This window comes from Eumetopias jubatus, unplaced genomic scaffold, assembly GCF_037043125.1.
Source record: "Eumetopias jubatus isolate StellerSeaLion01/CBP00866 unplaced genomic scaffold, mEumJub1_p1.0 scaffold_1, whole genome shotgun sequence".
Classification (NCBI taxonomy): domain Eukaryota; kingdom Metazoa; phylum Chordata; class Mammalia; order Carnivora; family Otariidae; genus Eumetopias; species Eumetopias jubatus.
The window spans coordinates 135,116,912-135,144,298 of NW_028274807.1; the positions used below are offsets into that span (position 1 = coordinate 135,116,912).

The 27,387-nt window shown below is 37.5% G+C and overlaps 1 protein-coding gene across 1 annotated transcript in view; it reads right to left on the bottom strand.

Annotated features, from left to right (window-relative positions):
• Positions 1-3,374: 3,374 nt before the first annotated feature.
• ZNF385D (zinc finger protein 385D) overlaps positions 3,375-27,387 on the bottom strand; it is an 859,807-nt gene continuing 835,794 nt past the window's right edge. Inside the window, exons 6-9 of the mRNA XM_088021277.1 lie at positions 13,747-13,977; positions 6,612-6,790; positions 5,484-5,585; positions 3,375-3,608 (exon numbers count right to left, since the gene is read on the bottom strand). Coding sequence (XP_087877403.1) covers positions 3,375-3,608; positions 5,484-5,585; positions 6,612-6,790; positions 13,747-13,977 — 746 coding nt within the window. The remainder of the gene's footprint in view (positions 3,609-5,483; positions 5,586-6,611; positions 6,791-13,746; positions 13,978-27,387) is intronic.

Genomic DNA, 27,387 nt, shown 5'->3' on the forward strand with positions numbered 1-27,387 from the left:
GATAGATGAAGGGAAGCCTAAAAGCACCTAAGGATTGTAATCTTTACAGATGTGGCAGGGATGGTATAAACTGCCAAAAGCCAACTGTGTTTGCTTATGTGAATAGAACAACCACTCTTCAAAGATTAGGAACAGTGAGAGGAGCAATTTGTCATGAGTAATCACCTGTTTTCTCAAAAGAGAAATACAGTACCTCCCCAACGACTGTTTCCCATTTGTCTGGTTGATCTGGAGGAGGTGCAGCATTGCTTTTTCCAGAGGCATTTGGTTCCTGCCATGCATTTATATTTGTTTCAAATGAAATCAGAGATATTTTCTCTATCACTTCCTTGCCATGGGTGTGATGCATGGGAAGGGATATATAACCATAAAGTCAGACCACCCTTGGGGATTTTCAGAGCACCAATGCTGACCAATCGGACTTATTGATCTTTATTCATGAGAAAAGTTCCCTAAGGAAAAGGATATAGCTTTATAGCAGTCTGAACTCTAATAGATGTTGATCTGGTGTTGATAAATAATGTGGAATGGAGGGAAGCAATTCACAGAAAAGCCACTGTAAGTTCTATAGTTAGGCTTCATCCTTTATTAGGTAGTGAGTAAAAGACAACTGATGATTACAACTCCAATTTAAGAGACCATTTAAACAAAAATGGTTCCATAGCGAAGTGAGGCAGAAGGGATTTAGGTATTTCTGAGTTTTCTCATATGGCTGATGGAGAAGATATGGCTGATTTGTTTGTTCCCAGCAAATCATTAAAGTTAGTAACACCTTGTGATCCAGGACTCTTTGCATCCCACAGGCCCTGACTTCTAGTGGACTGGCGAATTCACTTGGGTGAAAATGGGGAAGAACAGCAAAAGCACATAATAGTGAGACTGCATCAATTAACATGAAGTTCTCCAACAGAAAGAGGTTTTATCAGGTGTAAAGGTTGTTGGATAAGGATTCAGGCTAACTTATAGTGAAAGATCAAAATATTTGACAAAGCAGGAAAAAGGCAACTAAAGTTCAAATCCGTTAGAAGCTGGTCACACGGGATATAGACAGAGCCCCAAATTCATGAGCAACTTTCCATCTGGCTGAACCAGTAGGGTCTGTGAGTGAAAAAAAAGGAAACACTTGCTAAGACCAGAGAGTAGAGATGTTGGTAAATGTGAAATTACCAGGTATTCTCAAAAAACAAATTTTAATACTAACCAACATGTTTAACCAGAGATGTGTGGTTTGAAATTCTTTTTACCAAAGACTAATGAAATACTTTTTTCTTATCTGCCTGCCTTCTCCCTTTTTTTTTCCTTCCTTCTTATTTTGTTGTTTGTTTAACAAAAATTAAATAAAGCCAACTGCTTTAAAGATATGTTTATATGACAAATGTCTATATAGCTAGATGGTGGAGAAGAACTCCAAAGACCATGTTCAATGTTGAGCACCAAGCACGCTATGGGTGTTTATTAAATATAAAATGACAAATGCTAAATACCTATCTCTCAAATGGTTTCATCTTGAATCTTTTTACCTCTCAAAAAGGTTACTACAGTCTAGTTAAGAGCAGTTTCAGGAAGGCCATACCCAGCCCTCCCCTATAGATTTAAATAGTCTTTACAAAACCTTTTCAAAAATATTTTTTTTCTCTAAATCTAAATCATGTAGGGTTGATTTGTACATGTTTTATCATTGTTCTAAGTTTGAGTCTCCTTGTTCTTATTAATGCAACAGACTGGCTGCATCGAATCCCATCATAGTGATAGGTATACGTTAGCTTTCTATGGGAAAAAGCAAATAGCCTTTATCACAAATTAAAGGCACAGCTATTTTTATGCCATTTGTTACCAACTTAATGATAACATGTAACATGGGATGGTTATATAATTATTTTATATAGATTTTCTTTTTATAAGTTATTCTCTTAATCTTTCTAACATATATACAATATACATATATTTATATATACCCCTGATAAATCTTGTTTTAAAGGTAAAACATCAACTCCTTTCAGCCTTCTGGTGAATATCAAAGGCTGCCAGTATTTCATAACTCCACTAGAGAAATGATGGTTAAGTGCATCTTACCAGAATTTTTTCAACACTATATCCTTGGTCTGCAATCACCTCAGGTTCATTTTTCTTGTTTTACTAACATTTAAATATATATTAATTGTTTATATCATGTCAGTAGGAAATCTAAAAAAACAAGAAAAAGCCCACAACAATAGCTAACATCTATCATCATGTTCAAAGCAGGAACCTTTGCCTAAGAGACAACCTTACTGGTAGGATATAAAGGGGATATTGCAGAGATGCAATATTCTCTAGTATTTTGTTTGTTTGTTTGTTTGGGTATGTACTAACATGAAAAATCTTTACTTTGCATTATCATCTTAGGTAATGATCATTCCTTATCCATGAAACAGAACAGTTGTACTGATTGTTTCTAAAAACCCCATGATGCATGGCTTTACCTGTTTTCGGATATAGTTTCAGTACAAAGCCTTGCCTCTTTCCAGCAATACCGCTTCAGGGGGGGGAAATAGTACTTTGTAAGAAATTACTTTTATTATTATTATCTCCCCCACCTCTATGCTGAGCCCTGCACGCTTGTCCTCAATCTCAAGTCATCTACAAGCTGGATAGGAGGGGGAGAATGTGGACCAGGAAGACCTCGACAAAACCCTCTGGCATTTCTGTATTGTTTGACTGCTTACTGGCATGAAATAGTTGTTCATTCTACCTTTTGCAATTCTTTAAAACCTAGTGGCATAGATTGAGACACAGCACTATTGTTTTACAAGACATCTACTGTATCTACTTTTGTTGGGATAAATACCCAGTAATTGCTGTCATAGCAAGAGGACCAGCACGGGTACTACTATTCACAGTGTTGCTTTTGTTGTTGTCTTTTTTTTTTTCTTTTTGTTTTTTCTTTTTTCATATTATCTTAATCTACAGCGTAAATTATTATATATACACATTGGAACCAGTTAATGCCCTTACAATGTATAGTTGTTTCATAAAGCGGGAAAGACAACGCAGAGGGAAACAGGTGCCCAAAAGCACAGTCACAAAGGCTTCAGAAGTTCTAGATACCACTACAAGTCAATGCTGGAGATCACTTCTAAAACAATCAGTGTTCAAGAGGAATGCTTTAATTTGGAGAAAATACCACCCCCTCCCTTCCCACCCCTAGACCGCCCTCCTTTTTTTTTTTTTTTTAAATAATCTTTTCAATTCACTATCAAAAGTCCTGGCTCTTCAGATAGACTTTAAACTATAAATAAACACTGCATAGTTCTCTTTTGTTTTTTTTGTTTTTGTTTTGTTTTGTTTTTTGTTTTTTGAAAAATTATTGCAGTACAAGTACTCCCATTTGGAACTCAGTAAGGAGCAAACAGCACAGGAGTGTGGGCGGTCCGAATAGGTCCCGGAGCTGGCCTCAGGAGTGCGGGCGGGAGCGCCGAGGTCTGGAACAGTGTGGCCGCTGGAGCAGTTCGGAGACTGAAGGGGGAGTTCACAGCTACGGCCGCAGCGGCGGCCGCAGCCGCCAGTGGGTTTGGTAGAATGCGTGGAGCCAATGGCTTTGAAGGTTCTTTTGAAAATACTAATTTTACCTGCAAGGAGAGAGAAAAAAAAAGGGGGGGCAGAGGACAGGAGTTGGGGCATCTACCCTTAGAACCCAAAATGAAGGGCAGCTTTAAAATGTAGCAGAAAACAACTACCAAGATAAAATCACACAATAAAAATAACAAGTGTCACTAAAAGTAATGAAAAGTGTAGAACATCTTTCCTTTGAAAGAGCTGGAAGATCACTTGAAGATGACCAACTGAGGATGTTGAGAAGTCCTCTAGAAAAATACTCAGCAACCTTATTTTATTTTTCTTCATAAATATACCTCCTGAGGAAAGTATTCATGTTGAGAAAAAAAAGTATGGAATCTTTACACACACACACACATTAACTGTCATGGAATAGATACTTTAAAAGAGATTTATTAATGCTGTCAACTACTATTAGGCTACCCAAGTGTGTAAACTGGGGAGCACAGCAAGGTGCGAGGTATTAACGAAGAGAAATAAAGATAACAAAATTCCACTTTCAAGGAAGACACTTACCTCCCCCCCAGATCTTCCAGGTTCTGCTTCCTCTTTGTGCAAATGGTAATAACATTCTCTTAACACTACTCTACAAAACCAGTTCATTCTTTGGCTGGTAGCGTTAGTAAGATGGCTGTTCTCACAGAAAGAATGTCTCCCATTTATGGAAACAGTAACATAGAGCTAGGGAGGAGGTTTTGGATGGTAACATTAACACAATTTGACTTCCCTGTTTATTTAAGAACCGTTCACTTGATTGTTGAAAGCTGCATCTATGCTGGTCAGAAATAGCACTCAAAGTTAGGACCAGTGGTGCTGAAACATCAGCTCTGTGCAGAATTCACAGCCTTTCAATGAAGCTAAAATTGCTTCTGTACAAAAGAGTAAAGTGACTTCATTTGCATAAAAATGGATGATGCTACTAAATTAATTGGGTCAACTCCTACTGAGGTCTCATAAGAGATGATTGAAGTTTTCCTTTAACTATATTTTCATGTGCCAGCAACACACAATAGCACCAATTATTAATAAGATCTATTTGGAAGAAAACAGATTTCAAAATGCACAATTCAGCACATACCATAGATCAGTTGTTCTTAACTTTTCACTGAGGCGTGGGTCTCCCTGATAAAAGCTATGGTCAATTCAACCAGGAAAACAAAAACAAAAGCGAAACACACACACACACAAACAACGAAAAACTCCACATGGTCATAAATATTAGCTTGAGATCATCAAGTTTCACAGATTTCCCCTAAATTCCTAAAAAAAAAAAAAAATTCCAGGTCAGGACACTAATACTAGTGTGTTCACTATTCTAAAAGGTATATTTGGGGTAATGGGAAGAGGGCATCTCCCGGGAAGAATTTCCCCAGGCCTTAGATACTATTCTTGGTGTAATAATTAAATAAAATCAGCCATGCCCTTGAGACTGTGCTATTCGAAATCCAAAACTGTTGAGGGTATCAACAACATCAGTGCTTTGCCCCTTGAAGATATTAAAAAGGAGATGTGAGAACTTGCTTTTCACTGCCCTTTCCTAAAATTATCCACTAACATCAAGACCAGATTTCATGTGATTACTTTCCTGACTCAAGAGTTTGGCTTTACTCCCGTCCCCAGGCTCTGTCATTAACCAGAGCCCAACTCCAAAAGGTACAGTTATCGGACAGTGGCTAAACGTGGCAAACCACCCAAACAACTCATGGAACTAATAATTCTGTTGTTGGAGTAGGGGTTGGACTTTCCAATCAATTGTTTGTCATGACTTAGGTTCTTTCCATGTATTTCACTCAGTAATTAACAACAACAACAACAACAACAAAGTCAAGTTCCGCAGACAACGGGACATTCAAGATCACTGTTGTTTGGGAATCAACGATGACACTCACCCCCAGTGGATGTGCTGCCTTCTGTAGTTTGTTGTAAGGACTGTATTTAGGTTTCGGGGGCTTCCCAGCAGCTCTGTCTTTGTGCCTTCTACTGCTAATGTGCTATTAAAAGCAATTAAAAATGACAGCTTTAAAAAAAAAATCCCCAAAACCCCCTCATAAATATTGTTTTAACCTGAAGAAGGATATTAATTATTTTATACAAGTTGCAGAAAGATGAAAACAAAAGAGCATGCACTTTTGTCCTTGGATTCTGATGGCTTGAGGATATATCTTTTTATGCTACTCATTTTAGTATATTTTTAACAAAAAGAAGGCTCTTCTTTTCTCCAGCCTTTCTCTTCATCGCTGCACAGATCTCCTTTTTAAAAATGTACAAAGGAAAGGAATGTCTAAAGGAATTTTATGTGCAAATAAACAAAGATGCCCAGGCAGGCATGAATTTATTTCCATACTAATATTTATCCTCACATTTGTACAGCCAAATGTCAACCCCTAAAATTCTAAAGATAAATAACAAAGGTGCATAAAATGACTACGATATTGCACATATGCATATAAAACACAACACAGTATGGGGGTTGGGCCTTCAATTGGCAACGTCTAACTAATCTCTTTGGAAGACTAGTCACAGTAAAAGTGAATGCAATAGGATTAGTCATCCCTTTAGCAGGTGGCTGCAGGATAGAGAAATACAGTACAACACCATGTAATAAAGTACATAAAATAAAAGAATAGAACAGTATAAAATTAGTTGTAACATGTAAACATCTAAACAAGTAAAAATGGAACGTTGCAATTTGACCTTTAAAGAAAATCAACACTTTTGAGTGGGAAACCTGGTAGAGAAAAAACCTAATACCCCTTTTCCTCCCACTCTTCAGAAATAAGAATAGTACAAATTCACTTCAGACATTTTCTGAAAGGACTTAGAAAATATTACATTTTACTATTTCCTTGGCAACTAAAATAGGCATAAGTAAGGGCAGCGAGTAGATTAAGTGGATGGATGGGTGGATGGGTGGGAGAAAAAAACAGGAAAGAAAGGGAACAAAGGAAGCACACACATTCTGCTCATCAGGATGTCCCCTATCTGTTGTTTTCATTTCTAGAATATGTGCTGTCTACCTGTTTAAGTTGTGTTTCCGAGTTGACGTGCACATCACAGATTTCACAGTGAAACGTTTTGTTTTGCAGACCTGTGTTTCCCTTATTAACTGGTCCTTTGCCTTTCACACCTGCCCTAGGAAAGGCTTTGATAGTCCCACTTCCATTCCGGGCTTCTAGCATGGTTTTGTGCTTAGTACCTGCCAGGAGGATTTAGAAAAAAAAGAAAGAAAGAAAATCTTAGCTAGTATATGCCTTTAAGAAATGATACAGTAACAAAATGAGATGTCTAGTTTTAGAGCAGTTCTTCCAGGGATTATGACTGAAATATGCTTAATTTAGAAGACAAGGTGCTCTGACCACTTTACATAACATTACTTAACTACTCATGTTTTTACAATGTCCCACATAACAAACCGGCACCATTAGTAGAACACCTACACTCCAGAGTCCCGAGATGAAATTAAATGGGTGTGACTTCGTTTCATTTCCTCTTGATGCTAATAAGACATAAATGATAGCAGATGAGGAAGAGTGATTTAGTTGCTAAAGGTATAGTTGGAGGTGATGTGTAACAAATGTAATCAGTTTAAACATGGTGTGTTTACAGAAGTGGCACTAATTAAAGACCCACTTTCTAAACAGAATACAAACAAGCTTTCTTGGCTATGTCTTTTAGGTTCAAAAAGGAAGAGCAAGAGTATAAAGATCTTGATGCCTGGAAAAAAAAAAAAAAGCCCTATTAGGATAGTAAAGGTCACACTGATTGGTCATGTCATTTCAAATAAAAAAAAACAAATGACCAAGAAGATGAGCAGTGAAAGGCCAAGCAGAGACACTATACACAAATGCTTCTTTTTAATAAGCTAGTAACATCTCTGGACTCTCACTCAAAACTAGTGTAACTCCAGTTATTAACACTTGTTTTTTTTTTAATTTTTTTTTAACTACTAGAGTTCATGAATGGGAGTTTTCTCTTAAAGTTTTGTTCACAATTTTCTTTTTCTTAGCATTGATAACTATTCTTTATTTTTCTCACTTAGCCATATGGTTTTGCTATGAACTTTTCTCTTGTCATCATTTATGTACTTTCTGCCATTCCAGTTGCTTAAATCCTTTTTAGTAGTTTCTCTTTCCTACTTGGATTTATTAGATTGTTATCAGCACTGGAAGCATAAAAAATGAGATTCTCAACTTCGGATTCCTGGACCAGCCTCCCAGAATCATTGACTATGAATGAGGAAAACACATTGAGGGGCACACTAGGTCAGTGCCAATCACCATCGCCTTAAATAAGAGGTGATGAATACACGGAACAGGTTTACTGGCACGTCTCTTTCAGAATGATTGCAACTTTACTGAATCCAATATTAAAAAATGTATATTCCTACAACATAGACTCTCCACTCTCCACTCTCCACAGAAAAAGGTCAACACCTTGTAAGTAGACTGGAGGACTTGAAATGTGGAGCCTTAGCTAACTGCTCTGTGGTGCTGGTGGGGAGGCCTCCCTGCAGTCTGCTTTTTTCTTGCAGTTTGCAAGCCCACCCACCTTGCAAAATAGACACAAACACTTTTTACCTGCAGATGGTGTAAGCCAGTGTAGGGCAAAACAATTCTCTAGGGAGCAAGATCTATTTATGTGTGTGTGTGTATATATATATATATATATACACACACACACATATATACACTTTGTGTATATATATATATATATATACATATATACACTTTATATATATATATACACATATATATATATACACATATACACTTTGTGTCACTGTGTATGTGTGTGTGCATGCCGCGTGTATGTGTCCAGATGGTTGTCCAACCTTCTTTATCCCAACAGGTGATTTTATCAAAATATTTCTTTTCCATGCAACTTCTTCAGTCAAACTGAGAATTTCTGGGCTGGTTTGGCTTATCAATGCTTAAGAAGTAGTCATTAGGAGAATGACACTTATTCTGACTTTCTGGAGGGACTCTTGATCCACCCTGGTTAATATCTTTTGTAATTGAGAAGCTTACCGTTACCCTAGAAGATGCCAAATAGGAGTGGCAGATAATCTTTGGACCTTAATAATAATAAGGCCATGAACACTGACCACAGCTGACTTGCTTAAATGAATTTTTCACTCGAAATGTGAAACAGATGTCTCGATGAAACAAGTTTTACCTAATTCTCTTCCTGAACACAGAAACATGGATTAGACCTGGGCTTCTTGAAGGTAACTCCTGGGTTTTGCTCATACTGTATTCTCAGCGCCTGACACACAGTAGATACAGCTCAAGTATTAGATATTAATAAAGAGCAATGAACAGATATTTGTAAAGAGCATTGTGAGCTCAGACTCAGGAGTGGTAGGAGTCAGAGATTGCCTCCATTAGCTGTGTACATTTCTTTGGGCCTCAGTGTCCTCAGTTTTTCGTGAAAAATGAAATTATCTGCTCTACTGAAGTGTTGCATTAAATGCATTTATTGTTTTAAGGATTACTTTTGGCACTTCCATGTGCTCTCAATAAATTTTAGTCAATTCTCTTTTTCTTAACAGTGCTGGTCTTGTTTAAGCAAAAATTTGGAAATCTCTAAATACTTTAGAAGTTAGTAAAATCTATCCTTTGATAACTGCCTTTTCTGTATATTAAAACTTAGTGAGGGATAGAATAAGCTCTGTCTAGGGATAGAAAGCTTGAATGAGCCTAGTGAAAATGATCAAATGTTACCACTTCAAGTTATTGCCAGAAAAATTTACCCAAATTTGTTATAAGCATTAACTATAAAACATTTCAAAGGTTTTTTTTTTTTTTAATTATATAGAGAAAACCATCAAAATCAGCTAAGCAAAGCATTACTTAATAGAATGTTTTGGGGAGATTTCTTTGAAGAAAAAGACAAAACATTTTTTAGTATTATCTGTGTCTATAACATACAACTAAAAGGAGACTTACAGATCTTTTGAAAAGAATATGTCCTCTTAAGTTGTTTTAAACATTCTTAGACTGTTTTGTGAATCATGCTAGTAAGCTTAGAACTACTTCTTTCAAATTCTAAAAAAGAAAAAATGCAAAGCAGGAATGCTCATATTTAAATCCTGCATTCCAATGTTATGGAATATAAATCCACTAACCGCAACTTTAGTGAAAAATAAAAAGAGAAAGCAAATGAAATAACGCAACCAATCCCCAAATAAAGTTAGCAGCAACTGTGGTCATACTAATAATCATGACATAATAATTCATCCTTACAAGGTGCCATATGGCCTCTTAGCTCCATTAGAGAGAGACTGAGAGAGAGAGAGACAGTGAAGTCCAAAGAGGACAGTCGACTTGCCCAGGTTCACATAGAATTGCTATTTGCGGATCTGAGGTAAAAATGGTCTGATCACTTCTAGCCTGTTTCATTGTAACATAGAAGAAGAGGTGGTGTTTGATGGAAGCTATAGTCAAAATCAGTTTATGATTAAGAATATATTTTTTTAAGATTAAAAGAAAAACCATAAATGCACAAGTCTACATTCAGAGCTACAGGCCTTATTCCATGCATAGAAGGTGTTTCTGAAAGGGAAAAAAAAAAAGAGAGAAATACATAGAACCACAATTTAGATGCAAAAGACACATCTCCCCACCCTTTAGCCTGGTTGCCTCTGAACAAAATCAGCCTTCAAACCTGGTTCCCTGAAAAAAGGCCCAATCTTCACAGTGGCTTCCTACTATCTAGCTCTGAAAGAAAGCACTCTGCTAGTGATATTGGAGAGGTGGGGGTGAGTATGGGGGGAGTGGAGCACTCAGGCAGTGATTGTGGTCTGCTTTGGGTGCAGGTAACAGGGGGTCCATTACAGAGAATTAGAAAATAATTAAGTGGACTAAAACAGTTGTCTTTCCACTAGCACCATGAACTAGCAATGCTAACTAATGTCCGTGATAAAGGACTGCTTCCTAGAACACGATTTGTCTATATTCTGTTTTTACTATTGAGATTTTAGCATATATTAAATTAGCCCATTGTCTAACTTATTTTATACTAAACATCATATGCTACATGGAAATTAATTTGCAGACCTCTCCATTATACCGTGGGCCACAGACACACAGGAATTCAGCTATAGGCTCTTGTTTCATTAGCAAGTCCATAACAGTTTGAAATCATTCAAGCTCACAAAGGCTGCAGTTCATGCATTCAACCGCTGCGGTACTCTGTATTTTTAATGTAAACAGTAGATCATAAATGATCAATGAGATGATAGCACCATGATTGTAAAGATGAAGGCACAGAATTTGAGCTAACTCAATTCTGTCATCCTATCTGACCACTGGACCTTTTTATGTTTAAAACAGTGAAACGCAGTGTGAGCCAGGGTCACAGCTTTGTTTGGCAAGTTCCAGTTGCCCACGTTGGTAACTGCCGAGTGATGCACACGGCACTGGCTGCTTCCCTTCTCTGTTCCCTCTTCCCACTTCCTTACCTGTGCCCCTGGCCTCCCCTAAAAGCCATTTGCTCTCAAATCCTGGTCCCAGAGTCTGCTTCTAATGGAACCCAAACTACAACACACCATACTAATCCTATGATGAATCCTACGATGAATCCTACAGCAGCTATTCTTTTCGTGATGGGCAAGTGAGCCTACAGAGATCCTCTCTCCTTTACACCCCCCTCCCCTGAGTTTCCCCATATGGGATCCTAAGGGAATGATGCAGGAACCAGTGCACAAGGGGCAGTTGTTTGAATATGGGAACGACTGCATTCGCCTTCCACACGTAGAGGACGTCCCAGACACAACACGCCTCCCACTGGGGCTTCAGTTACAAAGAAGAGAGCTGAATCTGCAGATCAAAAATGGCACACAGAGGGGGTTAAAGAGAATTTACTTGTGTATCTTCACTTCTTCCTTTGCCACCTCCAGTTCTGGCCCAATTGGCTAGTGCAAGTTCCGGGGAGGCCTAAAATAAGCACCGGGCCTGGACCCTGGAAAAAGATCTCTGATGCAGGAAGGGAAATGCAGGGATAAAGAAACCAAACTTAGACAGAAGGGGGCTATAGTCCCCTGAGCAGGCTGAAGGTTTGGAGGGGACACCCCTATAAAACGATTCCTGTAATGTTTCACTGCATTTGCCACCTTAAACTCCCAGATAAGATGGTTAGAATAGTACTCAGCTCTGCCTGCACAGTACTTTTGAGTTTTTTTGTTTTTGCATCTTTTCTTTTCCCAAACACTATAGCTTCTAGGCCTGGATGTATAATAAATCAGAATCCCTGAATATAGGAAATACATACATATATATATATATGCCAATTACTTTCTACACAGATGGCTTTTTAAAAAATAGAGGATAAACACTTTTAAGATATTTTTCTTTTTCTTTATTACTTGTCTTTCTATTTTCCTTCTATATTTATTTCTTAAAATATTTAAAATTTATATATTTATATATTTAAAATATATATATATATATATATATATATATATATGTGACATGGGTGAATATGCTTTTAAAGCTTTGTGGGCATTTCTGACACAGAAAGCAGAGATGAGGATTGTAGAATTGGAATATGAAAAATGTTGACCTGATACAACATAATGAAATAAGTAATTATTCTTTGCTTCTTAATCCGATGTTTCTGACAAGAATTCAGGAAGGACATCTAAATTCTTGATAAATTAACTCCAGCCTCAAAGGTATGCTTTATCTGTCAAAGCTGATCCCTCCTCAAAATGAGTGTGTTTCTCTCTCGGTCTGCAGAATGATCAAGAATTCTTGAGAAATAAATGGACTTTCAATGATGTTTTTGCTCTACAATTATCTGGCATCCCTGAATAATGTAATTGCATGAGTAAAACATGAGGCACGTCTGCACAGTATAGATTCTGACTTGGGGCCAGATCTTTTTCTGTATTTCTCAGCCTCTGAACTCATGAACTCCCAGATGGCACAACTAATGTTGCATGCGCGGGGCGGGGGCGGGGGGGGAGATATGTGCTGAAGGAATTGCTCTCCATCTGCAACTATTCCCTTAGAATACTGAAGTCAATACTTGAACATTACCGTGCAGCACAGTGATTGGCCAGTGACAGCCGACATAAAGCTGCAATATTAACCCAGGGTATGATTTACAAATGATTCTGTTCCTATTGTAATTGCTGACAGGGTCCTGGCAATGAACTAGGCCTTTTAAAGGAAATCTAATCTAGGGCCAAAGGGCTGGCTAAAATCTCAGGCAGGATATATATATACAGTTATTTATATCAATATATCGATATAATCTAGATTTTATTAATAGATAATATAGATATTGATATATAGATTTAGACTCTCTTTTTGTATCTACGTATCTAGATAGATAGGTATAGGTATATAATATCTATGTAATATCTTTCTATACATACAGATATACAGTAGATGGATAGAACTGAAATACATTGGGGAAGCATTTCATCCTGGCTTATCGGTATATTCTGTTAAGATATGTTCAAGTTTAGTGTTTAAGTTAGAAAGACCTAAGTTTAAATCATGGCTCAGCCACTTAGTTGGTCATGTGCCTTGCCTGAGCCTCAATCGAACAGCAAGAATAGTATCTTTAGGTTGTCACAAAGAATAAATGAAATATTGCATGTAGAGAACATACCTCAGTGGTTGCCCATAATAAGCACTTTCCGTTTAATTGCCCAGGTGATATAGAATTAGCCCAATTGGCATCATTTTGCCATAAAAACCATAATGGAGAGGTTTTAGCTAAAAGCTCATGGAATTATGGAACCAGATTTTGCAACTATATCATTGAAAAAACTTCAAAAAACTTCATTTAGAAGCCAGTGTGTGGGAGTACATAGCAGTTTTGAAATCAAATAAATGCAAAGCTTATACTTTAGAATTATATTTTACTTTATCTCCTAATGTTTAATAACATCTGTGCACGCACACACACAGACACACATCCATAAACACAAACACAAGCACGTCAAGGCGCAGGAGCCCTGCAAGGTCTCGTGTAAATGACACTTTGCATGTCATTTTTATTTTTTAATGGTTAATGACTTCCATGTAATAATTGCCAGTTTTCCACCACCCCTTTGTCCCCTGCTGCAAAAGATACAATCCATTCAGAGGAAGATAATTGCAGAGCTGTTGAGACAGAAAAGAAATCACTGCATCTCACCACTGTTGTGCGCCTCCAGCTGCGAGGCGGAGTTGACAGCAACCTTGCATAGCGAACAGTAAAGAAGCCGTTTTGCCTTTTCTTCCTCAGTCTCCGTGGAAGGACATGAGCTATTGCCAGTGGCTGTCGTGGGGCTTTTTTCCACTTTGGAGGTGATCTCAGTTGTCATAACACTGCTTTTGCGAATTTCCACAGTTGTCGTTGATATTGCTGGTGTCCCTGTGGTACTGTCTGCATTCAAAATAGCACAGGGAAAAAGAGAAAAACACTGGTATTACCTTTCCCTACTTGGAAATGTATCACTAATATTACATTCTGCTAATAATGATAAGAGCAGCCAGCAATTACTGCTTGTCGACGAGTCAATCATCTCATGAAGAAATTTGCATAGATGGCCACATGTAGTTGCCTATATTGATATAAACCATGCAGATGATTCTGAAAAATACACCCAAATACACTCACATTTTTTTTCTGCGGGGCAAATAAACATACCAACAGATTTTTCTTGTTAACATGTGGCCTTAGTAAAATAGTCTTTACAATGCATTGTACATTGTATGCATCTATTTCTACACAGATGGCTTTAAAAAATAGAGGATAAACACTTTTAAGATATTTTTATTTATTACTTGTCTTTCTATTTTCCCTCTACATTTATTTCTTTAATTAAAATATAAGTACTGATCCTTTTCTATAGACTTGTGCAAAAAAAAAAAAAAAAAAAGAAAGAAAGAAAGAAAAAAAAAATGGAACCCTGATGACATACTGGTTTGTTCAGGATCAACAATTTAGAAAATCATTGTCCTATTTACAAAGAGTCGTATATTCAATGCCAGGTACAAAAACTCTGGCCTGGCATATTTATTAAATGTATGCTCTGTACCAGGCTGTGTTCAGAGAGTTTGTTACACAGTATTCAAACATCAGTGGTCACTCTACAAGAAACTCACAGTCTGGTCACACCATGTTAAGGTCACATCATCGTTTTAAGAGTCTGATGACCATGAAAGTGTTGATGTACTGGAACCCTACAACCCTTCTGGCTCTGAAGTCTGATTCTAAATCTGGAGAGGTCAACCTCTAAAGCAAAAGTCCTTTATCCTGACTTCACTTGGGTATACACAGCTCCCATTCCAAAGATGACAATTACCAATTACCATTAGCAATGTTTGCCATATCCAATAACAAACTGCAAGGGAGCTCTAATGCTCCTATCCTTTCTACTTTTCTACTACTTACTCGGCCTCCCAGCCGGCTGGTTCTTAACCTCCTATTCAAAATATTCCCAGGCTGTCTCTCTAGCCGCACCTGCTCCTGGAACTGTTTTTCATTCCAGATGCTGCCATGGTCATTAAAGCCACACTGAAAAGTTCATAATAAGTGAATTAGGCAGTGGTTATAAGGGACAGTGGTCTGCCTGCAATGAAGTGTTGTCCTCATAAATGCTTACTTCTTATTAGATTACATTATCAAGAGTTGATTGCAGTTACAGGATGCCCTTTAACTTGGACATCTCCTTTGATCCAGATATAGATGTGGCAGTTTAGATGAGATTGGTTATGGCTTCGTTCCCAAATACGGCATCAGAAACACTAGTCAATAAGAAGAGAAATGGGCTCTTGTTGAGGGCTGTCGTATAAAACAATTCATCTGGATCTTATCTCCTTTGCCTGACGCTTCATCCATGTTTAATCACTTATTTAACTGCTAAGATCCTCGAGTAAGCCTACTTTAGTGTTTTGAAGAATATCCTTCAACCGTGTAAAAAGAGTCATACTGCTCATCAGTTTTTCATGACTAGAGAAAAATAAATAAAATTACTCTAATGCCAAGTTCTGCCACCAGAATACATTTATTCCCTTGAACATTGACAGGTTCATTTCCTGTTTAATTTTTACTTATCTCTTGAAGTGCCAATGTTAAAATACCAGGTCATAGCTAGAAAATATTTCTGAGAACCTAGATATGGCATCAAAAGCAATGACTACTGTACGATAGTCTAGTAGCTATTCCTTGCTCCCCCAAAACCAGAAAGGATTGAAAGCATATGTGTCTATGAATAAATAACAAATGCCCAGTTAATTTGCTAAGTGTTTTATGTACATAATTTCATTTAACCTTCACACAAACTTGTACAAGTGAGGAAATTCCAAAAATTAAGGACATTTCCCAAAGTCACAGAAATAGAATACAGTGAGTCAGGGCAAAGTGTTTTATAGGTTGAAAAAATCAGGGATTTAAAATAAAAAGGTTGTGGATGATATTCTTGGCCATGACTGTGACACATGGTAAGGTCACAAAGTAAGGTGACAAACAGCAGTAGGCTAAAACTACTAAATTGGTCTTACAATCAGCTCCTTGTGGCGTGACAACCGTAAATATAGGTGTATTTAAACTTTGTGTGGCTACATGCTGGAGCCAGTGTGATACTCTGGCTATTTATTTCATTTAAATCCAAGTAAGGATATCCCTAGTAAAACCCTACTTCTAACAACTTTTCCTCTGGATTGACTATGTTTATCTTATGTCTTGATCTGAAAACTGTGCATAGCATAGATCATAGTAACCCTAAACCAACTTCCCTATTTATAGTGAAATTCATAAGAAAAATATAGAATAAACAAAACCATGGATCTTGTAATCCCTGTGACAGCTACATTAGTATTTTCTCTAACCTCAGAGGATACTGTACATTTAGACCAAGGATGCCAGAAGATTACAAACAGCCAGATACTCTATGCCTAGGGCTTAGTGAAGTATTAACATTTCTTAAGGCAAGTTCTTTGCATGAGACAGGTTTAGGGGAATTAGTAACAAAATGCTTAACTTCTGGCCCTTCTGCTTTGGTGCTTTAGACCTCATAGCTGAGCACAAATCTGTTATTTTCACAATTTTGCAGTTAATTTGAGAGAAATACAAACAGTTATATTTTTCACTTTACCTTTAATATATAAATCTTGTATCCATAGGTAGGATTACTATTAATTTATAACAATGGATTTTTCAGTTACTTTTCATTTATCAGTGGTGAGGAAACTTTTTCATGGAAAAAATAAGGCAAGTATATTTTAAGATTATGCTGTATTTAAAGAGAATCAACTATGTTATACATTGCCTAGAAAATTACATCTAGCCAAGAGATTTTCCTTAATATCATACATTAAGTTACCAATTATACATAATTCTTATCCAACCATAAAAATAGAATCTTCAATGGGTGTTCACATTAATAGCATATATCTTTGATAAGATGTGAGACGAATTACCTCTATATTTCCTCCCCCAAACTCACAACCCCTGTCTGACCATGGGAAAAGCATTCAATAAACCTAAATTTAAAGACATTTTATGAAATTCCTGACCAATAGTCCCCAACACTGTTAAGGTCATCAAAACTAGGAATGTCTGAGAAACTGTCAAATCTAGATGAGTCTAAGGGGACATGATGTGATGACTATATATAATGTGGTAGCCAGGTTGGGATTTTGGAGCAAAAAAAAAAAAAAAAAAAGGACATTAGGTAAAAACTTAGGAAATTGGAATAAAACATGGACTTTAGTTAATAATAATGTATCACTATTGGTTCATTAGTTTCGACAAATGCACTATGACCCCGTAAGATGTTAACAGTAAGGGCAAACTGGATGCAGGGTATACAGGTACCCTCTGTAATATTCTTGCACCTTTTCTGTAAATCTAAAACTATTCTAAAATGAAAAGTTCATTAAATTTAAGAAAAACAGAACTATAACCAGTCAACAAATAGTGCATCATTGACAGTTACCTGGTAGAATCATGATCAAAAGAGATCTTAGTGGTTTCATGATATAGCTTTCTTAGTTTTCAGATTAATTTTTTCGGTAAATTTCTCAAGGTCACATAATGCTCTGGGGAAGAAACTGGGACTTGACAATGCATCTCCTAACTCTAAATTAAGTGCTTATTATCCTGTGTTGCAATGACTCACGTATTCAAACTTGATTCCATCAACATTTATTAAGCAGCTCTTCTGTGCAAGGTTCTATATATACTAAACCACTGAGGATGAGAAGGCTGATAAATATCCATCATGGTTTATGAAGACATCTCATGATGACTTGAAATGATAATAATAAAGTTAAATCTTTAATCAGTTTTATGCATTGCTATATGCTTGTACTTATACTTGGCATGAGAAAGACACTCAAATATTTATTAAAAGAAAACAGTAAACGAATGAATGAATAACAATTACAGCTAATGATTACTGAATCACTTTTAAAGCATTTAAAAAGTGTGAATTCATTCAATTCTCATAGAAACCTAAGAGGGGCATACCATTTTTATCCCCATCTTGAGAAGAAATTGAGGTATGGAGAGATTTGGGAACTTACCCAAAGCCAGAGTGGCCAGGTGGAGCACAAGGATTTGAACTTAGTCTGGCTCAGAAGCATATGCTCTTCATTTATTTTTTATTGCTAAAATTTTGATTTTTCATAAAAGAACTGACTACATTCTCTTCAGCTAATTCATTTTTTTTTTCTCTTCAGCTAATTCAAATTGGTCATGATTTATTATGCACATTTGAAGATAGCATCTTAAAAATTTGACTTTAAAAGAAACTAAACATAGCCTGAGCTAGAATCAATCATGTATGTCCAATCATCCATTTATGCTAAAGTATTAAGTTACTGGAATCCTTTTGGGAGGAGGAGAGAAAAGAAAAATCAACAGCTCTCAAATAACCTCTTGTGCAAAATGGTAAAAGTAAACTACATGTCTTACTTTTTCTTTTTTTTTCTTTTCTTTTGTTCTTTCTTTCTTTCTTTCTGTCTTTCTCTCTCCCTTCCTCCTTCTTTCTTTCTTTTCCCTCCCTCCCTCTCTCTCCTTTCTTTCTTTCTTTTTCCTTTCCCTTTTCTTTTTTCCTTTCCTTTCTTTTCCTTTCCTTTCCTTTTTCCTTTCCTTCCTTTCCTTTCTTTTCCCTCCTCCCTTCCTTCTTTTCTTCCTTCCTTCTTTCCTTCCTTCCTTCCTTCCTTCCTTCCTTCCTTCCTTCCTTCCTTCTTTCCCAAAAGATGGGAAACTGGAATAAGGGATTCACTTTTCCTAATGTCCCCTAAAGGTGGACTCAGATTTCTTTGCACTCTTCAACCAATGACCCTCTAAGAACAATATATATCACAGGGAGTCAAAAATAATGGGTGCTATTCAGTGGGAAGGAAAAGGTTTGAGATGGTTTGGGTCTGCATTTCTGGGCAGTTTTTCTGCTGGTATCCTGTAGCAAATATTCATTATTGCAACTGTCAGTATTTGGACTTCGCATCAAAACATTACTAATAATTTGCGGGATGGGGCTTTAGTTGAGAACGAAAGAAAACTTGTCAGTATTCAGAGTGGCCCATTGGTGGCCCTCATCCTTGTGGAAAACACATTTTGTTTTTAAAATACCTAAAATACCTTTTAAAAATCCATAAAGCATAAGAAAAGTTTCCAGAAAATATCAACGACTTGAATTCCAGATAATAAAACAGAACAGCCAAGTTACATGGTCTAGGTAAGAAATTAATTCTCCTAGACCCAGACCTCATAACCCAAGTAGGACAACCAGAGCTGAGTTATTTAAGTTTCCTCTCAGGTGATAGGAATTAATATTATGACCCAAAGATGCTCATCATGTTTTCCTGTAGATTAGAAACTCAGAATTATATACAATTTATGTCCTTCTTCCATGTGTGAATTTAAGTCTCACCCAGGCTTGCGAACAAGTGAGCAGAACAGCTGCTTCCTCTTAAATATGCTGACATTCTGAAGTATAAAAAGGTCCCTCGTGACAAAAAAAAAAAAATCACAAAATTTTATAAATTATTACTGGTGGTTTCTTTCCTATGGATTTAATTTAATTTAACTAACACTTATTGAGCACAGTACCACACCATTAGAGCCAGGCAGGAATGACCTCTGCATTGGGTACTGTATTTTTGAGGGCTCCACATATCACAAGCCATTGAAACAAATGTCTATTTTTTTATTTTGTTGATCTTGTAAGAATGTTTGTTTTTTAATATTTTTATTTATTTGTCAGAGAGAGAGAGAGAGAGAACACAAGCCGGGGGAGCGGCGGGCAGAGAAAGAAGCAGGCTCCCGCTGAGTAAGAAGCCTGATGTGGGACTCGATCCCAGGACCCCGGGATCATGACCTGAGCCAAAGGCCGAAGCTCAACTGATTGAGCCACTCAGGCATCCCTTGTAAAAATGTTTTTAGAGAGTTTGATAACGAATTGAGCAAGTGAGAATGATAGGAACGGGAAGTGAGAGCTGGAATGGGTGCCTCAGAGGCCAGCATACAGTCAGAGCTTACAAGCTTGTGTGTGTATGTTATGTGTCTGTGTCTGTGTGTGTTGCAGGAGGGTGGCTCAGTCGTCTAAGCATCCGACGCTTGATTTCATCTCAGGTCATGATCTCAGGGTCAGAAGATCAAGCCCCTCATCAGGCTTCGTGCTGGGTGTGGAGCCAGCTTAAGATTCTCTCTCTCCCTCTCCTTCTGTCCCTCCCCCCAAGCTGCTCCTGCTCTTTTCCTCTCTCCTAAATAAATAAATAAATAAATAAATAAATAAATAAATAAATAATGGAGGGGGAGGAGATCACAGCCTATATCTGGAAACCAGAGGAAGAGGTTCGTTTGCTCATACCCAGCTACATGAAATCACCTAAGCAGACAAAGTCCTTTCCCCAACAAATTCCCTCCCTCCCCTCTGCCGGGATGGTATAAGAAGGGTTTCAACCTGCCTAAAATCCTGAGCTTACAAAACGAAGGTGGGGAGAAAGGGTACCTCCCCCACAGGCTACCTGACTTGGGTGGGTCCAATCACCATCCGAAAGTCCTGGCTTGGGGAGCAGCTGCTGCCCTGTCCTTGCAGATCTTTCTTACCACTTGGTAGGTCTCAGGTCTGACACAGGTGAGTAGATCTCTTATCCTTCAGGTTACAGGGGCTAATCCCTGGGGTGCAGGCTGTGGGGCTGCCAGGTAAGCTTCAGGTAGAAAGTGTCAGTATTTACCTGGATGACATCTGCACTCTGGTCTTGGCCCTGAAACTTTTGGGCTGGGCCTGAATGAACCCTCATGTCAGACCCTGTGCTACTCACTGGAGGTGAAGAAATAAACATGGTATAATTTGTACACTCAAGAATGTAATACAAAGTGCTAATACAATGAGGGAGAGGGGGCAATGGATTTTCTCTCTTTGAGGAGGTTGAGCACGAGGAAGTGTCACTAGAAAATATTAAAAAAATAAGTTGTACTTCAAACTTTGATTTTATCATGCCTCCAATTGTTCAAGTGGCATGCAAAAAGTGATTTCCTGTACTTTTTAAATCACAGAGCATATTCTTGTCCTACAGTGACCTCAATGAATCTCTTAACGTCCAATGAAACTCTTAATGACTGAATGAGTAATTCTTTCTGCCTTTACCATATTTGAACTAGATTTCCCATGTCTTGCACATATTAGAAATTATAGAAAGGCAAGAGATTTCAAAAACTCACAAAACAAAAATATCAAACTGCAACTTTGGATGCTTCTCAAAGCTGCCCAATCTATGATCTCTTTGAGGCAATTACATCAGGAGTAGATTCATACATGATAATGATTATCTATTGAACATGAACTCACTTTGTGCCATGTATATCATATGCAGAGTAGGATGTAAATTATTTTGATGAAATGTATTTAAGATGGAGCCTATTTTTTTTTTTTAAATAGGTGATTTAACTTTTGGATTTGCCTCTTGAAGCCAGGACCAATTAATTTCATTGGGAATGGCCATTTTTTAGGAGTATCTATGATTTTTGAGAGGGTAATATTAGATTAACTTTCATAGGATAATTTATCAGAAATTTAGGTTATTCCTACCACTGATTAGAATTTTGGAGTAATAAGCTAGGGAATGAGGTTGCCAGGTTAGCATATAGTTGCAGAAGCCCTCAGAAGGAAGTGATGATTAGGACCAGAGCAAAGGATTGACTTAGGTTGGGCAACTGTAAGTGCAGCTAACGAGGAGGAGGAAGGACTGGAGGATGAGACCAAGCAGGAGGGACACCAGAGGTCCCTGAAGCTCAGGAGGCTCAGCAGAAACTGTCCAGCCCCCTGAGGAGGTAGGCAGGATGGAACAGTTGGCCAACCAAAGCGGAGATCTACTTATATCTCCAAACCTTAAGCCTCCAAAATGTCCTTGATCTCAAAGCGGACCTCTCTAGTTTGAACAGGGATCTCATCAAGGAGAAACAGGTAAAAAACTAGGCAATAGTCACACACACACACACACACACACACACACACACACACACACACACACACACACACACACACACCAGGGAAGGCAGAAGATGTAAATGAGTGAAGCAAGGCCCCTGACAACGATAGTATTAGCCGCTGTGGTAAACCGGAGAGCACACAGCTCTGTAGGAAAGAGGTAGTTCATTATACCACTTCAGTTAGTTCCTGTCATTTTAGAAACACATCTCCAGTTTTGCCAGATGCTTTATTATTTTGATAAAAGCCAAAAAGTTTTATGTAAAATTTCCAAATTATAAGCATTAGCAACTCGTGTGTGTGTGTGTGTGTGTGTGTGTGTGTGTGTGTGTGTGTAAAATCCTGTGTGGGCCAAAATCTTCTCTGTGTTCTATCTGAGCTGTGGACCACCAGTTTTGCAAAGTTCTCTAGGGACACAGTGGCTGTGCTTCCAGACACCGCTCATTTCTACAACGGATCAGAGACTCTGGTCCTATGGCTTGACTTAGCTTCTTCCTCAGAAGACAAGGTCTCTGCTTGAAGGAAAGATAAGCTGATTAGAGTTGTTATTTTTTTTTTTTTCTTTATAAGACAATTTGCCTTCATTCTTTTCTTTCAAGTCCACAAGAAGGGGCTGGTTCTAGAACAGAAACCCTGGCATGTCTTATCAGCTATGTATCAGGTTCATAACTTAATATCTCAGTGATGTTCTTGGTTGATAATAGTTACCTCGGCAATCTCTATCAATGTCTTACCATGTTGGAGCCTTAGTTTCTAAAAGTCAGGGGGATATATTATACTCCTTTAGTATATATACGTACCCCACAATTCATCTAGAAAGAGCTTGCTAGATATTTTATAATTGATACATATAGAGGCTGTTGTCAGTAAATTCACTGTTAGGCATTTGCCTTTCTTTCAAAAGTTGAGGTCATATCCCTGTAAGTCACCAGACTGAAAACTGGCATAGCAATAAAATAGCAAATCTCTGACCTGCTAACCTAAGTTTTCATCCGTAATTATTTTCATCTTTTTTTAAAAAAAATATTTTATTTATTTGATTGAGAGAGAGAGGGAGGGCGGGAGGGAGAACACAGAGGGAGAAGCAGGCTCCCGTGGAGCAGAGAGCCCGATGTGGGACTTGACCCCAGGACCCCGGGATCATGACCTGAGCCAAAGGCAGACACTTAACCGACTGTGCAGGTGCCCTCATTTTCATCTTATAACTCTTAAAACACTGCTTCTTTCACTCTCTTTTCTCTGTGCTCTTTTGGCTCTTACAACATCCAACAACGATGAAACCAAGAGGTTAGAAACTTTTGTGCATCAAAAATAATCCTCTTTCTGGAAACTTAGTGGTTGCAAAAACGTGTTCTATTTCAGAATCACCTGGAAGTTTTGATAAAACAGATCATTGATTCCCTCCCTCAAGAGTTTATGATTCCTAGGTCTGGGTTGGGGCCTGAGTATTTGTTTTTCTAACAAGTACCCAGGTGTCGCTACTGCCACCGCTGCTGGTCTGAGGCCAGAAAATCAAGAACCGCAACCGACAGATCTGTCAATTAGGTTAACGCAGCTTTAGAGCTATAATATCACTTAAGTAGAAAGTCACTGATGTAAAAAGGGCAAATGAGGGGTCAAGTGAGCACTGTCCTGTTTTGCTTGTGACTAAGGGAGTTCCTGAGACGGAACTTCCAGTACTAGAACAGGGGAAGGCCTGGCAAGTCAGGGCAAGCTGATCACCCTATAAGGGAATTCAGGATAAATCAGGAAACAACTCTTTAAAAATATAGATTTTAGATACTACCTAAAGCAAGCAATGAACATTTCTATTGAGAGATATATATTTTTTGAGATATATGTGACAATAAATGAGGGAGGATGGAGAAACATTCAGATTGTTGAAACAGAGAAACCTAACTATGGGGCTTAATTAACCTTCCATGTAGCAGTTAAACCAGGGGCTCTTTTGTAGGAATATAGTCTTCTCTCTCTAATGCACAGTCTGTACATTTCCAAGGGAATCCATTTCTTAGATTGCTCATAGGACGTCTGCTTCATCCCTTCCAAACACAGATTAATCTAAGTCAATTCATTCAAAACTAAGTTAATCAGAAGGTAGGACTTCTAGGACTTGGTAGAGTCCATTGAGTGGGTCTGGCCACTGTACATACAATTGTAGGCACCAAGAAGAAGGGGTGAATTTTGTCAGAATTTGTGAACTTTCTGATAAATTTTACAGAAGGGAAAAAAAAAAGGAGGCATCAAAAAGAAAATCAGTTTATTTCAAAGCTATTTTAAGTGACTTGGATGCCACTAGATTAGGAAGTTGTCTTTTTAGGCTTCTAAAGGAATAAGAAAACAAAACAAAACAAAACAAAAAAAAACCTTTCCAAATCTATGAATGGCAATCCCCCTGCTCCAAGACTTCCAGAGGGGAAAGTGCTACACGCCACAGTAACCGTTCCCATTTCATCAAAGAGAATGTCTGTATATTCAAAAACTCAATTTGAAATTGGGCAAAAGTCAAGGCATGCTTTTTCAGTAAGGGCCTTTGGTAGTTTGTCTGTTTAATATACATAACAATAGTTTCCTTTCTGCCCTTGTGCTTTAGGCAAAAAGTAAGGATTTGCCTTGTGTCCTCCATAACAGCTAACTATTAAAAATTATGACATGATAAATCATGAATCCTGAAAGCTTTTACTAATTAAAAGTGAAAACAAAGTGAGAGAGAACATGCCTTCTGACTAATGAATTTAGAATGTGTAGAGAATTGGGGATATGGAGATAGTTCCGCCAAGCCACTTGGCATACAAATCCTTGCCGTAGAATCCTGTTAGGTAGCCCATAGGATAAAAAGGAAGTAATAATTGTCAGCTCTTCAGTTTTCAGGGTTTTTTTTGGGGGGGGGTGGGGGATACCATAGATCTGTCCTGAAGATAAGAAAACAAGCTCTCATAAATGGCTGGCATACTGATAAATTATTTAGCGTGGGTATAATTTAGGACCTTATCCCATCTGGGCTTGGGCGGTTTATTGTATGTGTGAGTTGCTTAGCAGTTTTCATTACAATGTTAGTGCTTCATGGATTAACTACACAGACAATGTTTTAATCACCAGAATGATAACATGATGTAACATGCCACACTCAGACATCTGGATTAAAGGATTTTTTTTTTTTTCTTTACAAAATTTCAAAACATCAGGAAAGGTGTTTTCAGGAAGTTAAGTTCTACTGGATAAATTATGGACAATGGTTGGCAAAGATGAGAGACATAGAAAAAGAGAAGACCTTTAAAAATATCAAGGAAACATATTACATATATATTTTTAATGACAACTTTTCAACAACTGCTAGGCATTTCGTATAAACTATGTTGTCTCAAGATTCAAACTCCAGTCATTTCACCCAAGACAGCAATTTCTTTTCCCCTCTGCTGAAAGCAGAACAAAAGGGAGGTCATCATATAATACAATCACTTTTCGATAGAATTTCTCTCCTCAAAGTTGTTGTTTCCTTGTAATGTTAATATACTTCAGCCAAGAAATTTTTAAGAGCTGGGGGGGGGGCATAAAAATTAGGGGAAGTATGCACATCAAAATAGAACAAGAGAAATGAGAATTCTACACATTTCTAAAAGTTTGGTTGCTGAAAAATTAATACAACTGCTTGGAAAAATAATAAAATTCTGGAGCAAATGTCTCTCTTCCCCAGCAAAGCCAAGAGACCTTTTTTCCAAGATGTTAAGAATCTCATTTTATCTACGGAAGCAACCTAGACCGGATTTTCATGAAATTCCAGATATAAAACTAACTCTCCTATTATTCCGATAAACTATCATATTGTCCCAGAAATCTCAAGCTACAGCAAACTGTTTCTTGCACAAAAATTTACCATATCAGGGTGCCTGGGTGGCTCAGTTGGTTAAGCGACTGCCTTTGGCTCAGGTCATGATCCCGGAGTCCCGGGATCGAGTCCCACATCGGGCTCCCTGCTCAGCAGGGAGTCTGCTTCTCCCTCTGACCCTACCCCCTCTTGGGCTGTCTCTCTCTCACTCTCTCTCTCTCTCAAATAAATAAATAAAATCTTTAAAAAAAATTTACCATATCATATAATCTTCTTTTTGTTTTTGAGAATACCCTCATTGTAATTGCATTGCCATTTCACCAAAACACTAATTGAAACATTAAAAAAAATTAGACTCTCTTTTGTCTAATGATACAGAATAACCATTTTGATTTTCCTTAGGGCTTACTTAAGAGGCCAGTTATTTTGGCATTATTTACATAGCTTCAATTATTGGGCGCCTGGGTGGCTCAGATGGTTAAGCGTCTGCCTTCGGCTCAGGTCATGATCCCAGGGTCCTGGGATCGAGTCCCACATCGGGCTCCCTGCTCCTTGGGAGACTGCTTCTCCCTCTGCTTCTCTCTCTCTCTCTCCGTCTGTCTCTCATGAATAAATAAATAAAATCTTTAAAAAAAATAAATAAATAGCTTCAATTATTTATTTTGAGTATATACTTGGGGAAAAAAAAACCTTTTTGGTTAGCTCTATCAACAAAGATTTCATTCAATACCTTAAGATAAATATATTTTTAAAGTACAGCTGTGTTAATAAAGGATATGCTGCCTGGGAATTAATTTCAAAGTAAATTCATATTATCTGTGACAGTTGGTACTGTCATTCTGATCCTATAGAATGCTAAATATTTTTATAGTTACAAAAGAATAGAAATCTATCCTATGAGACCTGACCTCTTAAAGGATGATGGCATTTCTCTTCCATTTCACTTTGTGGGATCTCATTTCATGAGTCAAATCAGAACACCATATTAGAGACCATTTGATATGAATAAAAGTTCTGAAATTTCATCATTAATTTAGATAAAATAATTTTTTAATGATTTCATTTATTTATTTATTTAGAGAGTGGGGAGAGGGAGAGAAAGAATCCCAAGCAGACTCCACACTGAGCTCAGAGCCCAAACGCTGGGCTTTATCCCATGACCCTGAGCTCATGACCTGAGCAGAAATCAAGAGTCAGATGTTTAAGCAACTGAGCCACCCAGGTCCCCCAGGTAAAATAATTTTAAAATATAATTTTTAATCAAGGCTTAGGAAAGAGTCATGATTTTATTTAGGATACATATTTGTATAGCTGTTGTTATTAAACACGATTTCTATTACTTTTACCAAAACCCAACTGTGACAATTAAAATTTAAAGCCAGCACTTAAAGTAAACCACTTTGCTGTATTGATCATTTTTTGAAAATTAATTTTCTTGGGACAGAAGATTTTCTTTTCTATGTACCCTGTTTTCTATAAGCCTGTTTTAAATCAACATTGTTCTTTTAAAGTTGTGTCTCTAGAAATG